At 40.4% G+C, this 18,714-nt stretch overlaps 1 protein-coding gene across 7 annotated transcripts in view; it reads right to left on the bottom strand.

Moving 5' to 3' along the window:
- Positions 1 to 191: 191 nt before the first annotated feature.
- The window catches only part of LOC124298224 (RING finger protein nhl-1), a 34,867-nt gene continuing 16,344 nt past the window's right edge, over positions 192 to 18,714 (bottom strand). For 3 of the 7 annotated variants that reach the window (XM_046749943.1, XM_046749944.1, XM_046749945.1), the window contains 8 exons: positions 17,298 to 17,625; positions 15,067 to 15,290; positions 12,144 to 12,442; positions 10,862 to 11,141; positions 8,166 to 9,691; positions 4,927 to 5,379; positions 3,911 to 4,072; positions 3,678 to 3,819 (listed from right to left, as the gene is read on the bottom strand). In XM_046749943.1, the coding sequence (XP_046605899.1) occupies positions 4,041 to 4,072; positions 4,927 to 5,379; positions 8,166 to 9,691; positions 10,862 to 11,141; positions 12,144 to 12,442; positions 15,067 to 15,290; positions 17,298 to 17,625 (3,142 nt within the window). In that variant the 3' untranslated portion in view covers positions 3,678 to 3,819; positions 3,911 to 4,040. Of the gene's footprint in view, positions 309 to 348; positions 2,060 to 3,302; positions 3,585 to 3,674; positions 3,820 to 3,910; positions 4,073 to 4,926; positions 9,692 to 10,861; positions 11,142 to 12,143; positions 12,443 to 15,066; positions 15,291 to 17,297; positions 17,626 to 18,714 lie in introns of those variants that run through there. The other 4 variants (XM_046749947.1, XM_046749948.1, XM_046749949.1 and 1 more) reach the window with 4 other exon arrangements.

Below are 18,714 nucleotides of genomic sequence, written 5' to 3'. Positions count from 1 at the left end.
TTAAGTTCTATCGAGCTTTCGTAACTTCGAATTCCACTTTTCAAAGAAACTAACAACGATGCTCTATATTTTCTTGAATGAGCTCACTCACCATTGCCGAGTAATTTCGGATGATTATTGGTGAACATTAGGGAAAAAAACTAACCAACTAACACAACAAAATGGGAATAAAAAATAACGAAAACATTGAATTAAATTTCCATGTAGCATTTACTTTCCGCAACAATTTATTCAAAGCATACAAACGGTACAAACAATGGTTCATTCTGAGTACAAATTAAATTATTTCATTTGGGTATAATGCATCTCTCTCTCTATATATATAAATATACATATATATATATATACATATATATATATATACATATATATTATATATATATAATGTATGTTTGTATGAATGACGTGTTATATAGTTGTGTGGTTCATGTGTATATAATAGCATACTTGTGTGCCTGCTTATGTGTGTAATTTTTACCTTTCCAATTTCCCCTTTCATGTAGGTATTTAAAGCATATTCATTAATTTTTCCGTCACGTATCGCATATTTTTTTACTCTGTGACGTGTGTTCAGGGATTTTGTGACAACGAATTGCACTCAACGCGGCGGTTTAATTTAAAACTAGTCAAGATATAACACGGCGCAAGTGAATTTGTGTCTGGTAAGTTGGATCGTCGATATACAGATATAACATGCAGGGTCTTCTTCCGGGGCTTCCCCAACAATTTATTTTCTTTTTTACCACACGCAGATAACGTCGGTTTTTCCTTTTTCTTCGCAATTCAACACGAATCTCTGCGCTCTTACACATTAATTGCATCATATAGAGTTATTAGAATTAAACGTTCCGCGGGAACGAAAGCGAGTCTACGTCGATTCTAATCGCATAGCTATCCTTATCGATCCAATTAAAACGAAGAGGAAAATAAAAGAAATACAAGAAAGTTAATGAAAATAACAAAAATCTTAGAGAATTGTAAAAAAGAAGAGAAAAAAATTAATTTCATTGACTAAATATATATAATATTATCGTATACGAGTATATCTATACGTATCATTTTTTATAAATTATACGACTGAAGAATAGAGTAAAAAGACGCAAAAAAAAAGAAAAAAAGAAACTGATGGATAAATGAACGAAGATTTAGAAAAAAAATTGATAATCAATAGTACCTCGCTGATCGGTATCAAGAAACCTGAATAATATACCTACAGAAACAATATCAACGCAGCGTATTGTACGCGTCGATGTAATTCAAATAAATGAGCATATGTATTTGTTTTATGAATGTAAACGACGATTCGACGGTGAAACGGTATGTATCTAATAATAAGCCTCTTCCTTTTTGATCCTCGTAAAATTGAATTTGCTGGTAATATTACAGAGATAATTGTAAGGAACGGATACGTAATAACGCTCGTCGACTGAAAACTGTAAAACACGGTAACCCTAACAAACTGTTCTGTTTCAGATGTTTTACGGGTTCGAGTCTTAGAATGAAACGGCCCACGTCGATAAAGAAGCTGCCAGATCGCTAGCACGGCTTCACTTACCCGCCGAGCACTGGTCAAGAAAATTTGCCCAGGTGTAACCGTTTTCAAATTCTTCCGTCAACGTAACGCTGTTTAGAAAACCTGTACACGATGATTTTCCCGGTCACAAACGACGATGTTACCGGCCGAGGTGACCGCAACACCCTCGAGTCCTCTGAACTCGCCGTCTCCGCTTCCCCAGCCGCCGAAAGCTCTGAGGAAGACGCCCTCCGGGGTGAATATCTGTATCCGGTTGTTCCCCGAATCGGCGACCACGATGAATCCCTGGTCGTCGACGGCGACGCCCCGAGGGAATTTGAACTGGCCATCCTCCGAGCCCTCAGACCCAAATGACGTCAGCACCCGGCCATTCACGTCGAATATCTGCACCCGGTGGTTGTTCCCGTCGCTGACGATCACCCGGTTAGTGTTGCTCACCGCGATGTAGTGCGGGTGCTCAAGCTGGCCTCTTCCGCTTCCACACGAACCGAACTTACCCACGAAGGTGCCGTCCGACTGGAACACCTGGTCAAATTGTTCCAAACATTGTTTTAACGGGTGTGTGAATGATGAAATGATGTCCGCGCAAATTATTGGATGGAGGTAAAAAAAGAAAATGAAACATTTACCAGAATCAGAAAACGGAATGATCACATATTTCGAAATTCCAAAACATCCGAAAGGCTGTTTCATTGGATTTTAAAATGTGGAAACTCGAAGTATTATTTCAAAAGTTAAGATGTAGGTAAGGCAAAATGAAGAATCGTCGGAAAGAATAAATTGGCCTTGAAAATATTTCTGGAAGTTTTTGATTCACGCTTCTCGCAAAGTTCATGTTTGTGGGAATTATCAAACTTTTTACTGGGTTATAAAATTCCAAGTCTAATCCAGGGAAAGGTATGTTAATTTCAGTGATTTTCAGAGAAGTATTTCTTTTTTTCCGAAATCATTCCACTTTCCCTCATTCGTTTACAATTTTCGATTTGCCTCGAAGGTGAATATTGAATTTTTTAAAGTTTTTAGAGCATTTTTAGAAAAATCTTCCATCAAGCTTTGGAGAAAAAACTTTTACTGAGATTGAATTGTAAGAAACTGACAAGCTTGGAATTGATTGGTTCAAGTTTGGAGTGCTCAAAAGTGGCAATTACGGGTTTATAATTCTGAATTACATCCATATTTGAATTAGCGGTCTGATGAAATTGGACTCGGAGAGTGTTGATAAGTTGTGTTTCTCGGTGACTGTTCCGCGACTTGCCAACTTGAGTTGCCAGGAAATAATCGTGATACGGATCGTAGTCCAGAAATAATTTTTCCCATATTGCAAAGAGATAAAAAGAGCCAGTTGTCGAGTTGGATCGTGTAAGACTGTGTGTAAAAAACACTAATGGTCGATTTATCAACAGTTGTAACGTATGCAAAGTTACAAGGTAGATTTTAGTTAACTTATTCGCACCTGAGCAATCTAATAGAAGAGTGATTACTTTTACAAGATTTAGACGGAATTATTCTAAATTGTTTAAAAAGAAGTTACGACAAGCTGTCGTACTTACATACTAACAATTACACAGTGGTACAGAAATGAGCATTGTTCCCTTTCATTACAAATGCAATCACTGTGAACTAAAATATGGGATGTGAACTTGAATTTGGTGTCGACCTGGGTCTATCTGATGTTGAATTTCCAATCAGCTCTTGTCAATTTCAACGTCATCAGTATTTCAATGCACCCATCACCCAGATCAGGCTGCAGAATGAGAAATAAAGGTACCTGTACACGGTGGTTCTCCTTGTCGCAGACGTAGATGAATCCCAAAGCGTCCGTTGTGATGCCCCAGGGGTAATTGAGCCTCCCGTCTGCGCTGCCCTGGGAGCCAAAGGCCCTCAGGAACCTTCCGGAAGGGTCCAGGACTTGAATCCGATGGTTATATCGGTCAGCTATTATGAACTGACCGATCCTGTTGACGGCGACTCCAGCCAGACAGTCGAACTCGCCTTCTCCGCTACCGTACGTTCCAAACTCCTTGACGAAGTTTCCGTTTCCGTCAAATACCTGTGGAGTTTCAAACATCCAATAAGTTTTTCAACTGACTTCAAAATATGGAAAGCTATCGCGATTGGATGATAGAGTCTTTCATCGTACTTGAATTCGATGGTTGGAGCTGTCGGCTACGACGATGGAATTGTCAGGGCCGACGGCCAGGCCTCGCGGCCAGGTAAAGCATCCGGCTTCGCTCCCCCGCATCCCAAATTTGAACAGCTGTCGCCGCTTCAGCAGGTACTGACCTCTGAAATAAGTGTAATAGATGATTACGGAAAAGGGAATGTAGGTACGGAATTGAGGAGCAGAGATATTCACGAGTAGTGTGCGGTACTCACCTAGTGGAGGAACCTGCTGCCGCGTGAATAGCGGGAGCTGCTGTAGGGGATGTGGGGGAGCCTGACGGGTTTTTTTGGTCCTCGTCAGAAGATTCGAATGAGGTCTGGCCGGTGTGTCTCAGTGGCAACCCTAGCGAAAGCCTTCGCGAGGCGGCACTCGCACTGCGTTAGGTGAAAAAAAATTGATGTCAAAGTTTTTAAAAAGACTTTTTCTTGCCCAATGAGCCAACAGGAACTTTCGTGCCACGGATCATTTGTGATAATCGTACAAAAACGTCATCTCTGGTGAAGGTTATAGAAAGGCAGCCGAAGAATAAACATTGTTCGTAATGTGCACGGGCCATCATTTCGTTATTAGAAATGTATTGAAACTAGGCACAAGCATCTCACTGTTGCCCTATTTTGAGTTACGGTATTGGGACACGACTCTACCCTTCGACTTTCCGTGAAACATTTGGAAATTTGCGAGAAAATTCGACCAATGATCAGAAAACTGAGCTTGACTCGATCAGACCAATGGCAATGTTCCAGAATACCGGTTTTACGCAACCAAACGGGTCTGTACCATGCAAAAGCTGTTTGGGTTCGCCTGCCTTTCTGTCCTTGAAAATAATTCCCAGCTCATTGTCAGTTAAAACCACACCGTCATAACGGTGATCGAATACGGTGACCCAGTTGCTCCATCTTCCAGGTGAATTGTTCAGCGTAAAACACGTCGAAGATCTGAGCTTTGTACTGAAAATTGGAAGATGGAGTCAATTTTGAGCCCGGCTCTGTGTTCCCCAGATACCACAAACCCAATGGTGATCCAGTCGTTCCATCTTCCAAGTAAACTGATCAGCGTGAAACATATCGAAGATTCGAGTGTCGTATTAAAAGTTGTAAGATGAAAACCCTGGAAGATGGAGTCACTTTCGGCTCCGGGTTCTCCAGAGACCACAACACAGCCGGCATTGAAGAACCCTGCGATATTCGAGCGGATGTTGAAAACGGGAAAGTTGAGGAAAGGGTCTGACCTCGAAGAGGCGGCCGCTGCAGAGGCGGAAGGTGGCTCCTTGTCCTTGGTGGTCCGGTTTCCGTACTTGTTCTTGAGGTAGCGAGCCCAGGAGCTAAGGGCAGCGCCATCCTTCTCCGTGGCTCCACGGTCCCGGTCCCGGTCCCTGTGGTCACGGTCGGGACTCGGTTCCCTGGACTTGAGGGCGTGCGTGCTGCGACTTCGCGCCAGCTCGCTACCGGCCCCGTACTTGGCCGCCAGGTAGGCGTTGGGCGACTGGGTTGTGGGCGAGGGCGGGTCGTCGTCCAGGTCCAGGTCGTCGCCCCCGAAGTTGTGGGAGCTTCTCGAGCGCGCCAGACGCTGTCTGCGTTCCTTGAGGGCCGCGTAACGCGACATCGTCGGGTGGGGCTCGGGCTCCGGATCCGGTTCACGCGCTGCCGCCATGGCCGCCTGGCTTCTGCTCTTGTTGAGGAACCTAAAACCGGCGGTAGGCCTTCGATTATTACCAAATTTTCGGAGCCTCGACCTCGAAGCCGGTACGGAAGAATCCGCCTATGCCAACGCCGACGCGGCAGACCTGCAGCCATATCCCTGAACGTTCCCTAAAATCTATCTACTTTTGTCTATTTCTTTTCTTTCTCTTTTTCCGCCGACAGTGCAAGGGCCTCGAGGCGGGTCGGTGACGCTGGCAAGAAGGCTTCTTCCGTAGCTCCTCTTTCCGTGCTAACTGAAAATTGCGTTTCTTATATCCTGTCTCTTAGTGGGCTAGAGGTTTTGTGCTCTTTAGACACGGTTCAAACTTCTTTAAAACAATCCCCAACATTTCTTGCGAACCATTTATTATTTGTTCAATGAAAGTCACTAGATACGTATAGTTCAATTATCTCTGTACACTATCATTGTCGATGGTACGTTACGTTGGTTGGTGAATCGTAAGCGTGCCTATCTGCTATAGTTTTGCAAACAGTGAAAAGAATTTACTTCGGCTAGCATGAGTGATAACTCGCTTTTCATTTTGACCGGCAGTGAAACAATACTTTTTACAAATTTCCCTCGAATCGTCATTTATGTACATTTCAAAGTTTAAGTTTTCAATATTCAATTCTCATGTTAATCAATATCGCAATAAAATATGTTAGTCGCATAAAGTTAATCGTTATTCGTTAGCTGTGAGTAGAAATTTTTTTTTTTTTTTGTACCATCGGGAAAATCATCCCAAAGAAGTTATGTTTACAAAAACATTTATTTAAAGCTATGCTCATGTTGTAGTGTATGTGTATACTTGTAATGAGCTGCTTTCGTGAATCGTATGAGAAACAATTGTATAGTCGAGACGAAAAGAATGAACATTGAACATTGAGAATATATGTGTAAAATACATGTACAAAAAAAAAATTACAGTGATATCAATTGAAAATTAGGTAAAAAGGAAAAAAAATTTCAAAAAAACTGCATCTTTTGTCACATTGTATAAATAATTAGGATATGTACAGTGAAAGGGAAATAAATAATGCGAGTTATCACAAAATGCAGTTTATTTACCACACCAATAACCATTATATCCTATGCAAGTCTATATGTGCGCCTATTATGCGTAGCATATGTATATATATTTTTTTCTACGAAAGTACAAAAAGCAAAGGATTGGAAAAAAAATCATCTCTACGATAGTATAAATGCGGTGTAAAGTAACAGATAAATTGATGTAATTTGCTCGTCGTCTCAACCATCCGTTACATTTGTAAATCTATACAAGAAATACGTGATACGATTACACACTTGCAAGTTGCAGCGATTAAGCGATGAAACAACAGTGAAAAGTAGTGCAATTTGTACATACTGTACTATATTTAAGTACGGACTTGAGCAAAAGAGGTATGTATGCCGATAGGAACGCTTTCGTTTCGAAGTTTATGTATATATAATGTACGGAAACATATATATTACTATATGTGTAATGTATACGTATCGAAATATCACAATGTATATGTATAATATTACACTATGCAAGTACAAAAATACATACGCTGCATAGAATGTTTATACGGACGCGTCTGTACGTCTACAAATTGAACGTATTCATTGGGTTCAACTACATAAGATGATTAGAAAAAAAAATGCGATTTTATCTAGCGAATAGGGATAATTAACATCATCGTATCATCATTTCAATGCCTTTTCGAAGGGAAAATCTATTTGTAAGCTCCCACCACTGTTTCAACATTCATCCTAATACCGAATCTAATTCGCTATTCTACAGGTGTATAATCTAATTATGAAATGAAACGTTGAAAGATATGGTTCAAGTTAATCGAAGTTGTATTAGATTGCAAAAATGAAGTTGAAAAATCGGGCACTCGCATTGTACAAGCTCAATTAATTACAACTTCAGTGTGATCACGTTGTTCTAATTTCTACCTACTCATGTTGTTGATAAATTAATTTTTCAGGTTTCTCTTTCGATACGTATTTTGTTTGGATAGATTGTTTGACAAAAGAGAGGAAAAATCGTGGCGTATAAAACTATCTCAGGTTTCAAATAGGAAACTTATGGAGTATCCATTTACGAACGCACAATGAGCTGTAATTCATCAGAATGAGACAAATAATAGTTTGTTTTTTTTCTGTTATAAAAAAAAAAATATTATTTACACTCTAAGTCGATTGAACAGCTTACTGAGTTTACGCAAGCTGTTTCGTGATTTTTAGGTCAATCTTAGGGCGATCAACTCAAGCCATATCTTCCAACAACAATGTATCATTACTATTTGTTCTGCTATTGTTTGGTTAAACTATAAACCGTTGACATTATTAATTAGCGTAACCCGACGCGGTATGCGGCGAAAGCTCATGAGCGGGTGACTTTATTATTATTATTATTATTATTATTATTATTATTAAGATAGTGTAAAAGTAGAAAAAGAAGTTTAATTAACACGTATTTGCATGGATATATCGTGAACGGTTATACGTGTAATGTGTTATTTTTGTATTTATGGTTGTTAATATTCATTCGTGGCAAATCCGCAGAGTTTACAGACAGGAAGCGAACAATGATGAATTTTAACCGAACGAAAGACAAGGAGGACAGCATCAATGTTTTCCCTCTATAAGGGATGAACATCTGTATATTTCACGTCTGTAATCTCGATGGATGAAAAACGATATAGTACATAACTCACACGAATAATAAATTAATGAGAACGCTGTAACACAGTACGGACACACAGAAGACGGTGGTTACCATTTGCATTTGCGTACCTATGTCTAGACTTTCGTCACTTTTTTCAGACTTAACGGATTGGTTTGCCCCCGAAGCAACGTTCGGTTTCAAGGAATCGTTTTTTACGACAGCTGCTGCGCCTATCAATAACTCGCCGTCATCGGCACCGGCCTCGTTCGAATCGGGCGCATTTTCCCCATAACGATATTTAGCGATCCTCTTTACGCCGTCGTTATCGTTATCATTAGAGCCGCGATGGCCGTCCGTCAACTCGTCAGCCTCGTCATCCTTATCGTGGACCTCATTGACCGTCGATAATTCACTCTCTAACGTTTCCTCAATTTCGTAACCTTCATTTCCCCTTACCGACGTCAATTTATCTCCCGTGCCCGAGTCCTTCAAACTTCCGTCACCGCTATCTAGCTCGTTATCATCCCTTATTTTCGAGTCCCCTTTCACATTTTCCAAAACCACATTATCACTCGGACCAACTTCCATCTTCGCGTCAATCGGCGCTTCTCCGGCTGCGACATTACCCTCGGAGTTAGCAACCGAGTTCGTCGATCCATCCTCGTCCGACGAACTTCCGCTCGAAGTCACCCGGTCCTCTTCTTCCTCCTCGTCGTCTTCGGGATCGTTTCGTTCGTTCATCATCGACACGTTGTCCGCATTGTTGTTGTTGTTGCTGTTATTGTTGTTCTTGTCATCGTTCTCCCCCTTTCCCAAAGCTTCGTCTAGCTCCTCAACTTCCGGTTCACTCTTCTCGGCAGATTCTTCGCCCCCCGAATCTCGCTCGTCGTTGTTCTCGGACTCCGCGCTCTTCTTCCATACTTCCGAGGTCGTTTCCGGTTCCCGGGAACTGACGTTGAATTCCTCGGCGTCGGAACTGTCGATCAGCCATCCGTTGCTGCCCAGGGTCGGTGACTTTTCCCGCTTCTTGTAGGCGATCGTTCGTCCTTTCGGCCGATCGGCCGAAGCTTTCTCCTCTTCGGCGTCCTTCGGTGTGACGTCACTCGCGTCGGAAATAGGGGGGCGGTTTTTTGGCTCCGGGGAATCCACGCGCCATCCGTTCGAGTCGAACTCGTTTTCACCGACGGTATCGCGGCGAACGAGGCGACTTTTCGGGTCGGGCGAAGCGACGGCAGCGCCTCTAATCACGGGGGAAGAGGAATCGACCGAAGACGCGTTCGGATCGGTTGCGACTTTATCGACGCCGTTACTTAATCGCGTCGCTGTGGCAATCGCCAGCTGTTCCTCATTTTCGTCACTCGATTTATTTTCACTAACGTTTACCAGCGAGCTTTTTACGTGTGTGGTAGTAACATTATTATTATCTGAGTTCGATTTCTCGCCGTCGTTAATTGAAGGCGGCGAGTCGTCGCCTACCTCGTCGGGCTCGCATTCAACGATATCGTCGAGAGTGTTATTGGTACAATAATTGAAGTGGTGAATGTCATCGTTTGCTACGAACCTGCTGGTGTAGCCGCCAGAGGTCGCGCTCGGGGTCGGCGCCGCCGATGATGTCGTTGTTGAATGGGCGGGACTTCCCCTTGACGACGTGTACCTACGACACGAACAACAAACACAGTCTTTAGGCGCTCAACACTCGTTTATTCACCGATTCAACCGGACATTCTCTCAGCTCTTTTTCGCGTCTATCGAGTCGGGACTATCGCCTCGTCATTAATCGCGTTTTCCCCGGCCGGACTCTTTATTCTAGTAATTATAACACCATTCGCGTCGAATCCCAAGTATATGAATTATAACGCGTTAACGAACATTGATTTTCAGTTGAATGCTTTCACATCAAATACAGATATGATTACAGCTAGCAATAAACCTTTTAAGCTGTTATAAAACTCTTCTGTAGTTGGGTTAAAGTAAAGCCGAGCTGTTTGAAAGCTTGCACTCTATTGACCACCGGTTCCCTTGTCATTTTTAGGAGGTGGAGATGGCGAAAAAAGTCACTCGATACTAATCGTAATACAATGTCTTCTTACGTGGCTTTTGCAGATTAACAATTTCACAAGCTGTTTTAAGCTGGGCTTAATTCTACATCGATTACAAATTTGTTAAGAGAAACTTAACACCGTGGCAATACTTTGGGAAGATAGAATCTGAATGAGACCAAAATGCCTTTCGAAATTACTTCGGTCTGTCCAAAACTTCCCGACCCGAATATTAATAGATAATCATGGAAGAGCCATTTTTTGTTGAGCATTAAATCTCATCCTGATTATATAAACTACTTCACGATGATTATAGTACTTCAATTTTGCTACGTCAGAAGTACCTTAAAGTGATTACTTCTAGACAGGATAAAGCTTGCTCAATTGACTTGGCAAAGAAATTTAAATTAAAGTCAATATTGGAATTATCAATATGTCAATTATTAAAAATATAATGTTCCTCGAACATTTAGAATCGATTGTACTTGAATTGACTAGTTAAAAATGTACCGTATGGACCCGATTTGAACATCGTTTGCTTTCTAGAGCTTTTGATACAAAATTGTTTTCTACAATTTGAAATTCCACAGAGTTTCTTTTGACAGCTTTGCTTCGCCAATAGAAATCAAACTCCACACGTTACAGCCATGTTCTTTGACACTGCAAAGTAAGAAGTTTCGTTTTTTTTTTTTTTTGGTTTTCTTTTCTAGACAGCGAGACGACCATCAAAACACACCGAATTTAAAGCGGAATATATCGAGGTAACAGATCGGATCAAGGTGTACCTGGTGGAAGGTGATTCCTCCTTGCTCCCTCGTCGGGCTTCCGCACTTCGAGCCAGAAGCGCCCCGATGTCGGTCCTTGCCATTGCTGATTCCCCGGATGTCTTTTGACTAGCGGATGGAGCCGAGCTCTGGGTGGGTGTCGAGGGATTTTCCGTCTCGGATTCCTCCTCCGTTTCAGAGTCAGTCTCCTCGGAGGAGCTTGTCGTCTCCTCTTCCTCCTCCTCTTCTTTCTTCGCCGGTTCTTCCCTCGGAGGTGGCGGTGCCGGTGCGGCACGGTTACCTACAGGATGCCAGTCATTAAAACTTTAATTGCGGGATGGAATCACCTCTGATTAAAGTTATCACTGCCTCAAACCGCCGTCAACTTGGGGCCTTCAACCACCTCAGGAGGAGTCTCGGTAGACACTCGCCCAACACCTTGGCAGGTCAGAGAGACACATCGCAAATATTTGCAAATGGGTGTTTGGAAAACATTTGCACTCGTTCGGACATACTTGATTTTCTTCCTCAGATTGTCACGTGATTATATAAAAAACAGGTATACAGTACGAATAGTGAAGAAGTTGATACACATTCAATATCTAATTTTTCTTCCTAACCAGCTACGTTGATAATGAATATGATATAATTGATATGATAATGAATGAATGAAATATCTAACTGGCAGTGCTGATATTCTGAATATGGTTGAACTCCTGAGAAACGACAAGAAGTCGTAATGTTTTTCAGAGAAAACGGTGAGCTGTTTACACTAGTCGTTGAAATCGAAGTGATCAATTTAAGAGTCTTCGAAATGTGCAGTAGAATACATATCGCGCAGCTGTTGAGCAGAGCCGAATCTAAGTTGCAGAAAAGATTATTTTCACTAGTCTAGAAGGACTACGTTGGACTAACTACTTGAATTCTACAGAAAAACAACAGTTTGTACTACGTGTACACATGGAATTCTTATAATCACATATAACATATTGAATATAAGTAATGAATAAATAAACAAATAAGTAAATAAATAAATAAACAAATATACACAGACTATATATATGTATATGTATCTATATATATCTATATATATACGTATATATGAAGGTATATATTAACAGGGGGTGAACTATTTGTCAAACACCAGCACCGCAATAATCATATCGCAGCGTGAAATCTGCCTAAAGCGTAAGTAGGGAAGCCGACAAGTTATGTAGCTGCGGTGTCAAGCCTTGGGCACATCGAATTTCCAGCTGATTGAGCGTCGTACATAAATGAAAAAAAAAAAATAAAAAAAATATACCTCCGCCTAAAAAACGACTCTGAAACGGTCTCTGCGGCGTTGTCGTCGTCGTCGTCGTCGTCGTCGTCGGAGCCGCCGCCTCTCGGGGGATGTTCGCCGGCGGATTTGGTGACGCCGATACGGTTGTCGTCGTTCCTGTCGCCGGTGCTCGAGACAAGTACCTCTGCTTCATCTCTTCGGCCGTGAACGGAGCACCGGTGCTTCGGATACCGGAACCCGTCGAGCTTTCCGAACCGGTGCTCGAGTCGGAGGAAGCGCTTCGAGTTGCCGGCGGATGCGCATCCTGCGCTGATGTCCTTCTGGAAGAGTAAATGGATTCTCGAATCAGCGTTGAGAGATGGTTTCATCTGTATATGTACTGGTTCGTTAAGGGATGGGTTTGTTTGTAGGTTTGTGACCGATAAATTCAAGGAACAGTGAACCGATTTATGCGAAACTTGCGCTAATGTTTTACCTATGTCTGCAGGAGTCGCATAGACTGTATAAGTTATGCAACGTCGGTTTATATTTAAATGGAAAAATTAAAAATATATGATAAATATGCAGACATTTTGGGACTTGGGATTCGAATCATGTAACGTATCGGTTCTGCATGTACGATATTTTCTTATAGTGTTGAACACGTGTAACCATGGCTAGAGTTTTAACGGCTCAACTCAAAATCGGATGGTAGTCGATTTTGAAGAATTCTTTTTTAGGTAGTTGATGAAACTGATGCAGAGCCATAGTATGCGGCTATAACTGAGTATAAAATTTGAAGTGTTTATGGCGACAAGATGTGAAAAATAAAAATTACTTTATGGCTAAAAATTTGAAAATCAATTTTTATGCTCTATAATATGTGACAAAAAAAAATTATAATACGTTCAGAGAATGTTACAAATCTATTGACCTGGGATGAGTTTCGTGGTGAAATCTGCAGATGTTTTTTTTTAATTCTCGTCAAATAAATGGCTAGGATAAGGGTTGCAATAAGACAATTCAGACAACTCGTTCTCATCAAAATATCATTTATTTTGAAAACTTTACGGAACCATTTTCTTTTCACTTTTTAACTTCACACTGAGAGAAGTATCTGGTTAAATAAAAACTACATTCTAACTAGAATTTTTTATGAGATCTCGTGATAATTACTTAGTAATAGTATTCGTAACTTTTTGTAGTTACGAGTTACTGAGTTGTTAATTTCAGCGAAAAAAAACCCGTGAAATTATTTACATTTTTGCGATCCAAAATTTTACTGTATCTGTAAAACGGATGTAAGAAAACCGTTGAAATCGGTACATTTGAAATACTGCAGATCTGTATTTGCAGCATCGGAAAAATTAATATTTGCCGCGTCTCTGATTCTCAAAACAGAATTAGTGATTCGTACCGAGGGCGGTCTGTGTTGACATTTTTTTTCTACAGTTTTGAACAGGCATAGTTAGCCTGGTTATGTCAGTTTCGATCCAACCACTATACACATCGGTCGACACAAGTATAAGCCTACAGTGCAAAACATTACTGCTTTAGAATTGGTGACTCGGACACAGTGTTGCAATTAACTATGAAATCGGAGATGGTTTACCGTGTTTAATTTTTATTTTCTTTTAATAATGATCGGTGTTTGTGGCAATTGGTGAGTAATCAATTATTATTGTGTTACCAGTGACGATGGCAGTTGTTGACCGAAATATTGATTTTCTACTACATCGCAAATCGTTGAGTCCGGCAGAAACGGTTGGACAAGAAAAATGGCTAAACCGATGTTTAAGAAGGTAAATTGCAACAGTTAATTGGCTTTAATTTTATTTATAAATGAAGCGTGAATTTGAAGGAAGTAAATTTGTAATTGCGAATAACTGTGGAGAAATTTCGTGTCTTATTTTTCAATGTTGAGATTGTATTGTTTATACAGCTTTGATTAATCAAGACTCATAACTTTGCGTTTTGCATAATGAACTATGATTTATAAATGTTGAAGAAACAAAACTTGGCTAGCTTTATTGGCGTGTTAACAATCTGCTTTAATAACTAGAAACTACTGCGCCGAAAGCAATTTCTATTTCTGTTTAACATACGGTATTTAGCTATTTTTATTTTTTACCCAAAAAGAAAAATATAGTTCTGAGTACAGAATAAAAGTAAGTTTCGTATCTGTAACAAGAAAATTTAGTACGTATTATGATCTTTTTTAATCTAACACACGCAACATGTTTTCTTGTCATTTATTGTTCATGCAAGAATAAATTAATGCCAGAGCTTTGTTCAGCTGAAAAAATTTACTCAACGGAACAAACAGACGGGGCGGGTTTAAAATTCCGTATCTGCAAAGTTCCGAAAGTGCCAAATTCCAAATTTTTTGGTGGCAAAACTTAAAGCAAAGAAATCAAACTTTGACAAAACATCAAAGTGTCGAATGGTCCAAAACCCATCGCTCAAGATTCTAAAAGTGCAAAATTCCGAAAGTGACGAAATGTAAAAATCTGTAACATCGAAACTCCAAATGACCGAAGATTTTCAGTTCTGTGAATTTCTGGCTCGATGAAATTTCACCACTTTGATTTTTCCTTGTTTCGTTTTTGATTTTCGGCTTTTCTAATTTTTTACACCCACTCGTCGAAGTAAACTACGCTTTGTCAGTATACTTTAATTTTCCAAATTTCACCGTATAGAAACTTTATTTTTCGGAACTTTTGAGTCGTCGGGATTCCGGCCGTTCGAAACTTTGTTGATTCTTCAAAATTCGATTTCTCTACTTTAAGTTTCGCTGCCAAATAATTCAGAATTAGGTGCTTTCGGAACATCAGCCCCGCCTCGAGCATACAAAAAATTCTAGGCAGCTGTAAGAAAAAAAAAAGAAAAAAAATCTTTCTCACTGCGTAAATGGCAAGTTATCTCCGTTTTTGCAACACGCAAGTAAACTTGTTATTGGATTTACCTAGCGGCCGAAGTTCTCCTAAGCGATTCCTCAGATTCGCGTTCCGCCGGTTCCCTCGGTTGAGGGACTGTCGGAATAGTGACGGAAGTTGGGGGATGGACTTCTGCTAACGCCGTTTCCGAGGAAGACGGTGCGTTTTTGTTCTGCTTTTTGATCCTCGATATCTCGTCGTCCTCGCTTACCTGCCTTGCGGCAGCAGCGGGTGGCGCCTTCCTCACTTGGACCTATTGTTTTTAATCAGACATTGGTTTTTTCGGGTAAAAGGGACGTATGCAAGCGCCGGCTTTAAGCTCGGATTAGGAATATTAATTCGGGATATTACGGGCAATTGGATACCAGGGAAGAATCTGTAACGCTGACCGATCCATTCGATAAGGAATTAGATTTGATGGTTCGAAAAATATTTTGCCGACAAACGATCGAATCTCCTTTTTTTCGGAGTTTGAGGGAGAAATTCTTATTCGTGGTTTTTATGTGTTTCATAAAAAACAAAAATCAAATGCAGACAAAATTTGAGATTGATTTCTGTTTTTCATCAAAACTTTTAAAACAATCTGATGAGATGTCCTCGATTTCTTCAGGGTGAAAATTCTCACGAAAAATTTAAAGTCACTGTGTATTTGACAAGATAGTTAAAATCGGTGAAACTTTTTATCCGACAGTCAGTTGCGAAACTGTCCAGCTGTTTATTCCGTACAGCACTACGTGCTATATTCTTAACGAAAAATTTCCAAAGAAATCGTCACAACTTTTTTTTTTTGTTTTTTTAGTGTATGTGTAGGAGTGAATATTGCAGACGGGAGCGTGAATGTGAAATTTGATGGAGGAAAAGTGTGTGAAAAATAGTGAAAATCAGAAGAGTATGAGTAAATCTTCTACCAAATATGAAATGCTGTTTGAAATGTAACGATTAAACCTTCTTTATTAGTCAATTCTGTAAACTCAGCCCTAGGCGCGCATGCTTAACACTGCTCCATATTGATATTTTTAATATTAAAAAAATAAACGCTGCTGATTAATAACTGCGATGAAAGAATAAAGAATTTTCAGCATCCTATAATAGCGAGGAAGCCGCACTCTGAATATTTATATTGAAACGAATGAATAAATAAAAACAAACGAAGAAAGTAATAGAAGTGTTTTTTTTTTTTTTTTTTTTTTAAAGAAATAAGTAAATTAATGAACGTAAATAAAATACAACGTGGAAAAAAACACGATTAGATTAACAAACGAGTGGTGAATCTTTTACGTGAATATGTGCAGTATACTTAGGACAAGGTGACGTTTGGTTACTGTTACATGTCGCATTATGCGTTATGATAAACACGGTACATCGCTTCGAACTTATTTTTCGTTGCAGGTAGGCCGAAAGCGGAGGAGCAGCCGCGGCTTCGTTTTGGTCTTAGGCTTATAGGGCGGGCTTATAGGCTCGGCTAGGAATCACTGTCAAACATAAAATTCCGACAGTTTACATATGTCTCGATATTCGCTACTACGGAGGATCTTTTCTTGATCAATGATAGAGATTTTCGAGATGCCAGCTGCGGCAACTCGGTGTTAAGCGTGTTGTGTGCATGAAATATGATGACGTACGTCACTGTCTGAAATAATTTGTAACGATATTTGCAATTACTCCGTCTTCCAAGTTTGTTTCACCATTTTGTTTGCGTGTTACGTTTAAGTTTTGATAATTGTTACTGAAAGGTGATTTTGCATAGGATCGTGATAGATTTTCGAAATCAAGTTTTAGGCGTGATTCAAAAAGCTTTTAGCAAGTTTGACAAAAGGTTTCCACGATTTGCAGATTTCAAGAGATCCGAAATGATTTCAAAGACTTGATAACTGTTCGTTAATTTCTGGGTATTCAGTCCTCATTATTTCATCCCTTCGAGCAATCATTTTCAACATATATAACCATCGAAAGTTCAAATTTTGGCAAGAACTCGTTACCACCGTTAAAAATTCGAAAGTTAGCGTCTTCGGTACTTTTGAAATTCGGAATTTGAACCCCACCCCCTAGTACGCGTACTTTTTTTCCCAACCCAGTACGCAAAACAGTGAATTCCCGCACAAGTGCGGGAATCTACTGTTTTGCCCACTCATTCGGGTACGCAAAGTAGAATTTTCCCCACTCAGCGAGGAAAATGTTCTTGCGGAACGTTCGAAAAGTATAAAATCGTTTCAAACAGCGGTTGGCACGCATTTTTTTTTAAATTGGGATTCGTGCTAACCTGAGGTTTCGGTGGCTGCGCGGGTTGCGTGGCCGCGGGAACTTCCTCCTTCTTCTTCTTCCCAACGCGCTCGCATTCCTGCAGCTTGAGCATTACACGGGGCGAGTCCGTAAGCCGGAAAATACCAGACAGCGGTCCTTTTCCCGCATCCTCCGTATCCAGGACCTTCTCTCGGGTCGGCGCAGCTCCTCCCGTCAATTCCGTTTGCGCCCCAGTGAACCTGACGGCCCTCGTATCTCCGTCGGAATCCTCCGCGTCTCGTTGGCGCATGAATCGACTCCTGTACCGAGATTTGTTTCGGGGCGGCTCGTAGTCTGGCGTTTCGTACCTACTCCGGAAGATTATGTCGAGATATCGGTTAAACGGAAATAGAAATAACAGGCTTGACGAAAATAAACCTGCCGTTTATTAGGGGAGACTTCAATTGGATTGGAATACGAAGAATAGCTCAACAAGTTTTCAGCAATGTTACTTGTGTCATTGAAAGTGAACGCAAATGAAACAACAGTCCATTTTCTGTATAACGCAAATTATTCCACAAAAATTGAAATAACATAAGATATTGTCAATTTGAGAAAAGATTTTGTAATTAAAACGTTCAACATATATCAACCATAGTGTTTTTCATTCGATTCTAACGTTTTTTGCTCAAAAATCGCTTGCATTAATTAGATCTGCAATCACGTTCCGCAAAATGACTATTCAAACAGAAACAAAACATCAGTTCTCATAACTGGAAGTTCATGATTCTTTCTCATGGTGTAGATGAGGCTATTTATATCCACTGTGGAGACAACTGTTTGCAAAAATTTTGAGGCCATTTCCGGACATCATTATAACGAGGAAAACAAGTATAAAAGCGTCAGAATTGGATCAAAAACAGCAGAGTTTAGTAATTGTGAACGACCCTGGAACTCTGTAACTTTTTCTCCAATTGTCGATACCCGAGCTTGTGTAACTCGAATTTTTTAATATTCATTTTTACTGAATAACAGTAAACAGGTTTCCTCCATTCCTAACCTTCGTTTTAGACGGTTCGTCGTAAAACTTGAGAGGAACGTGTATTGAAAACAAATGATTCTGCACCAAATTCCATTACAATTCTCAAAAATCAGTATTTTCCGAGATATTGGTTTCGGAAGGGGAGTGCATGGATTTTTTGATATCTATGGATTACACGGTTTTTACGAATTACAAAGCTTCAAGGGTGACTTGAAACCAAATATATCACTCAAAAACTGCACAGTCGATGCGCGAAGACTCCGCAGCCGCGTGAAAAAAAAATACAAGTCGTTTATTGCAAGAGTCTCGTTCTTCACGCGTAATCTGAGGTTGCACCTCCTTTCAGTAAATCAGCGAGTTCATGGATGGAATCAACGCATTGATGGAATCAATCACAGCTTCCTGCCTATTTTTG

The sequence above is a fragment of the Neodiprion virginianus genome, chromosome 2, assembly GCF_021901495.1.
Source record: "Neodiprion virginianus isolate iyNeoVirg1 chromosome 2, iyNeoVirg1.1, whole genome shotgun sequence".
Lineage (NCBI taxonomy): Eukaryota > Metazoa > Arthropoda > Insecta > Hymenoptera > Diprionidae > Neodiprion > Neodiprion virginianus.
This window is presented reverse-complemented; position numbering and strand designations above follow the sequence as displayed.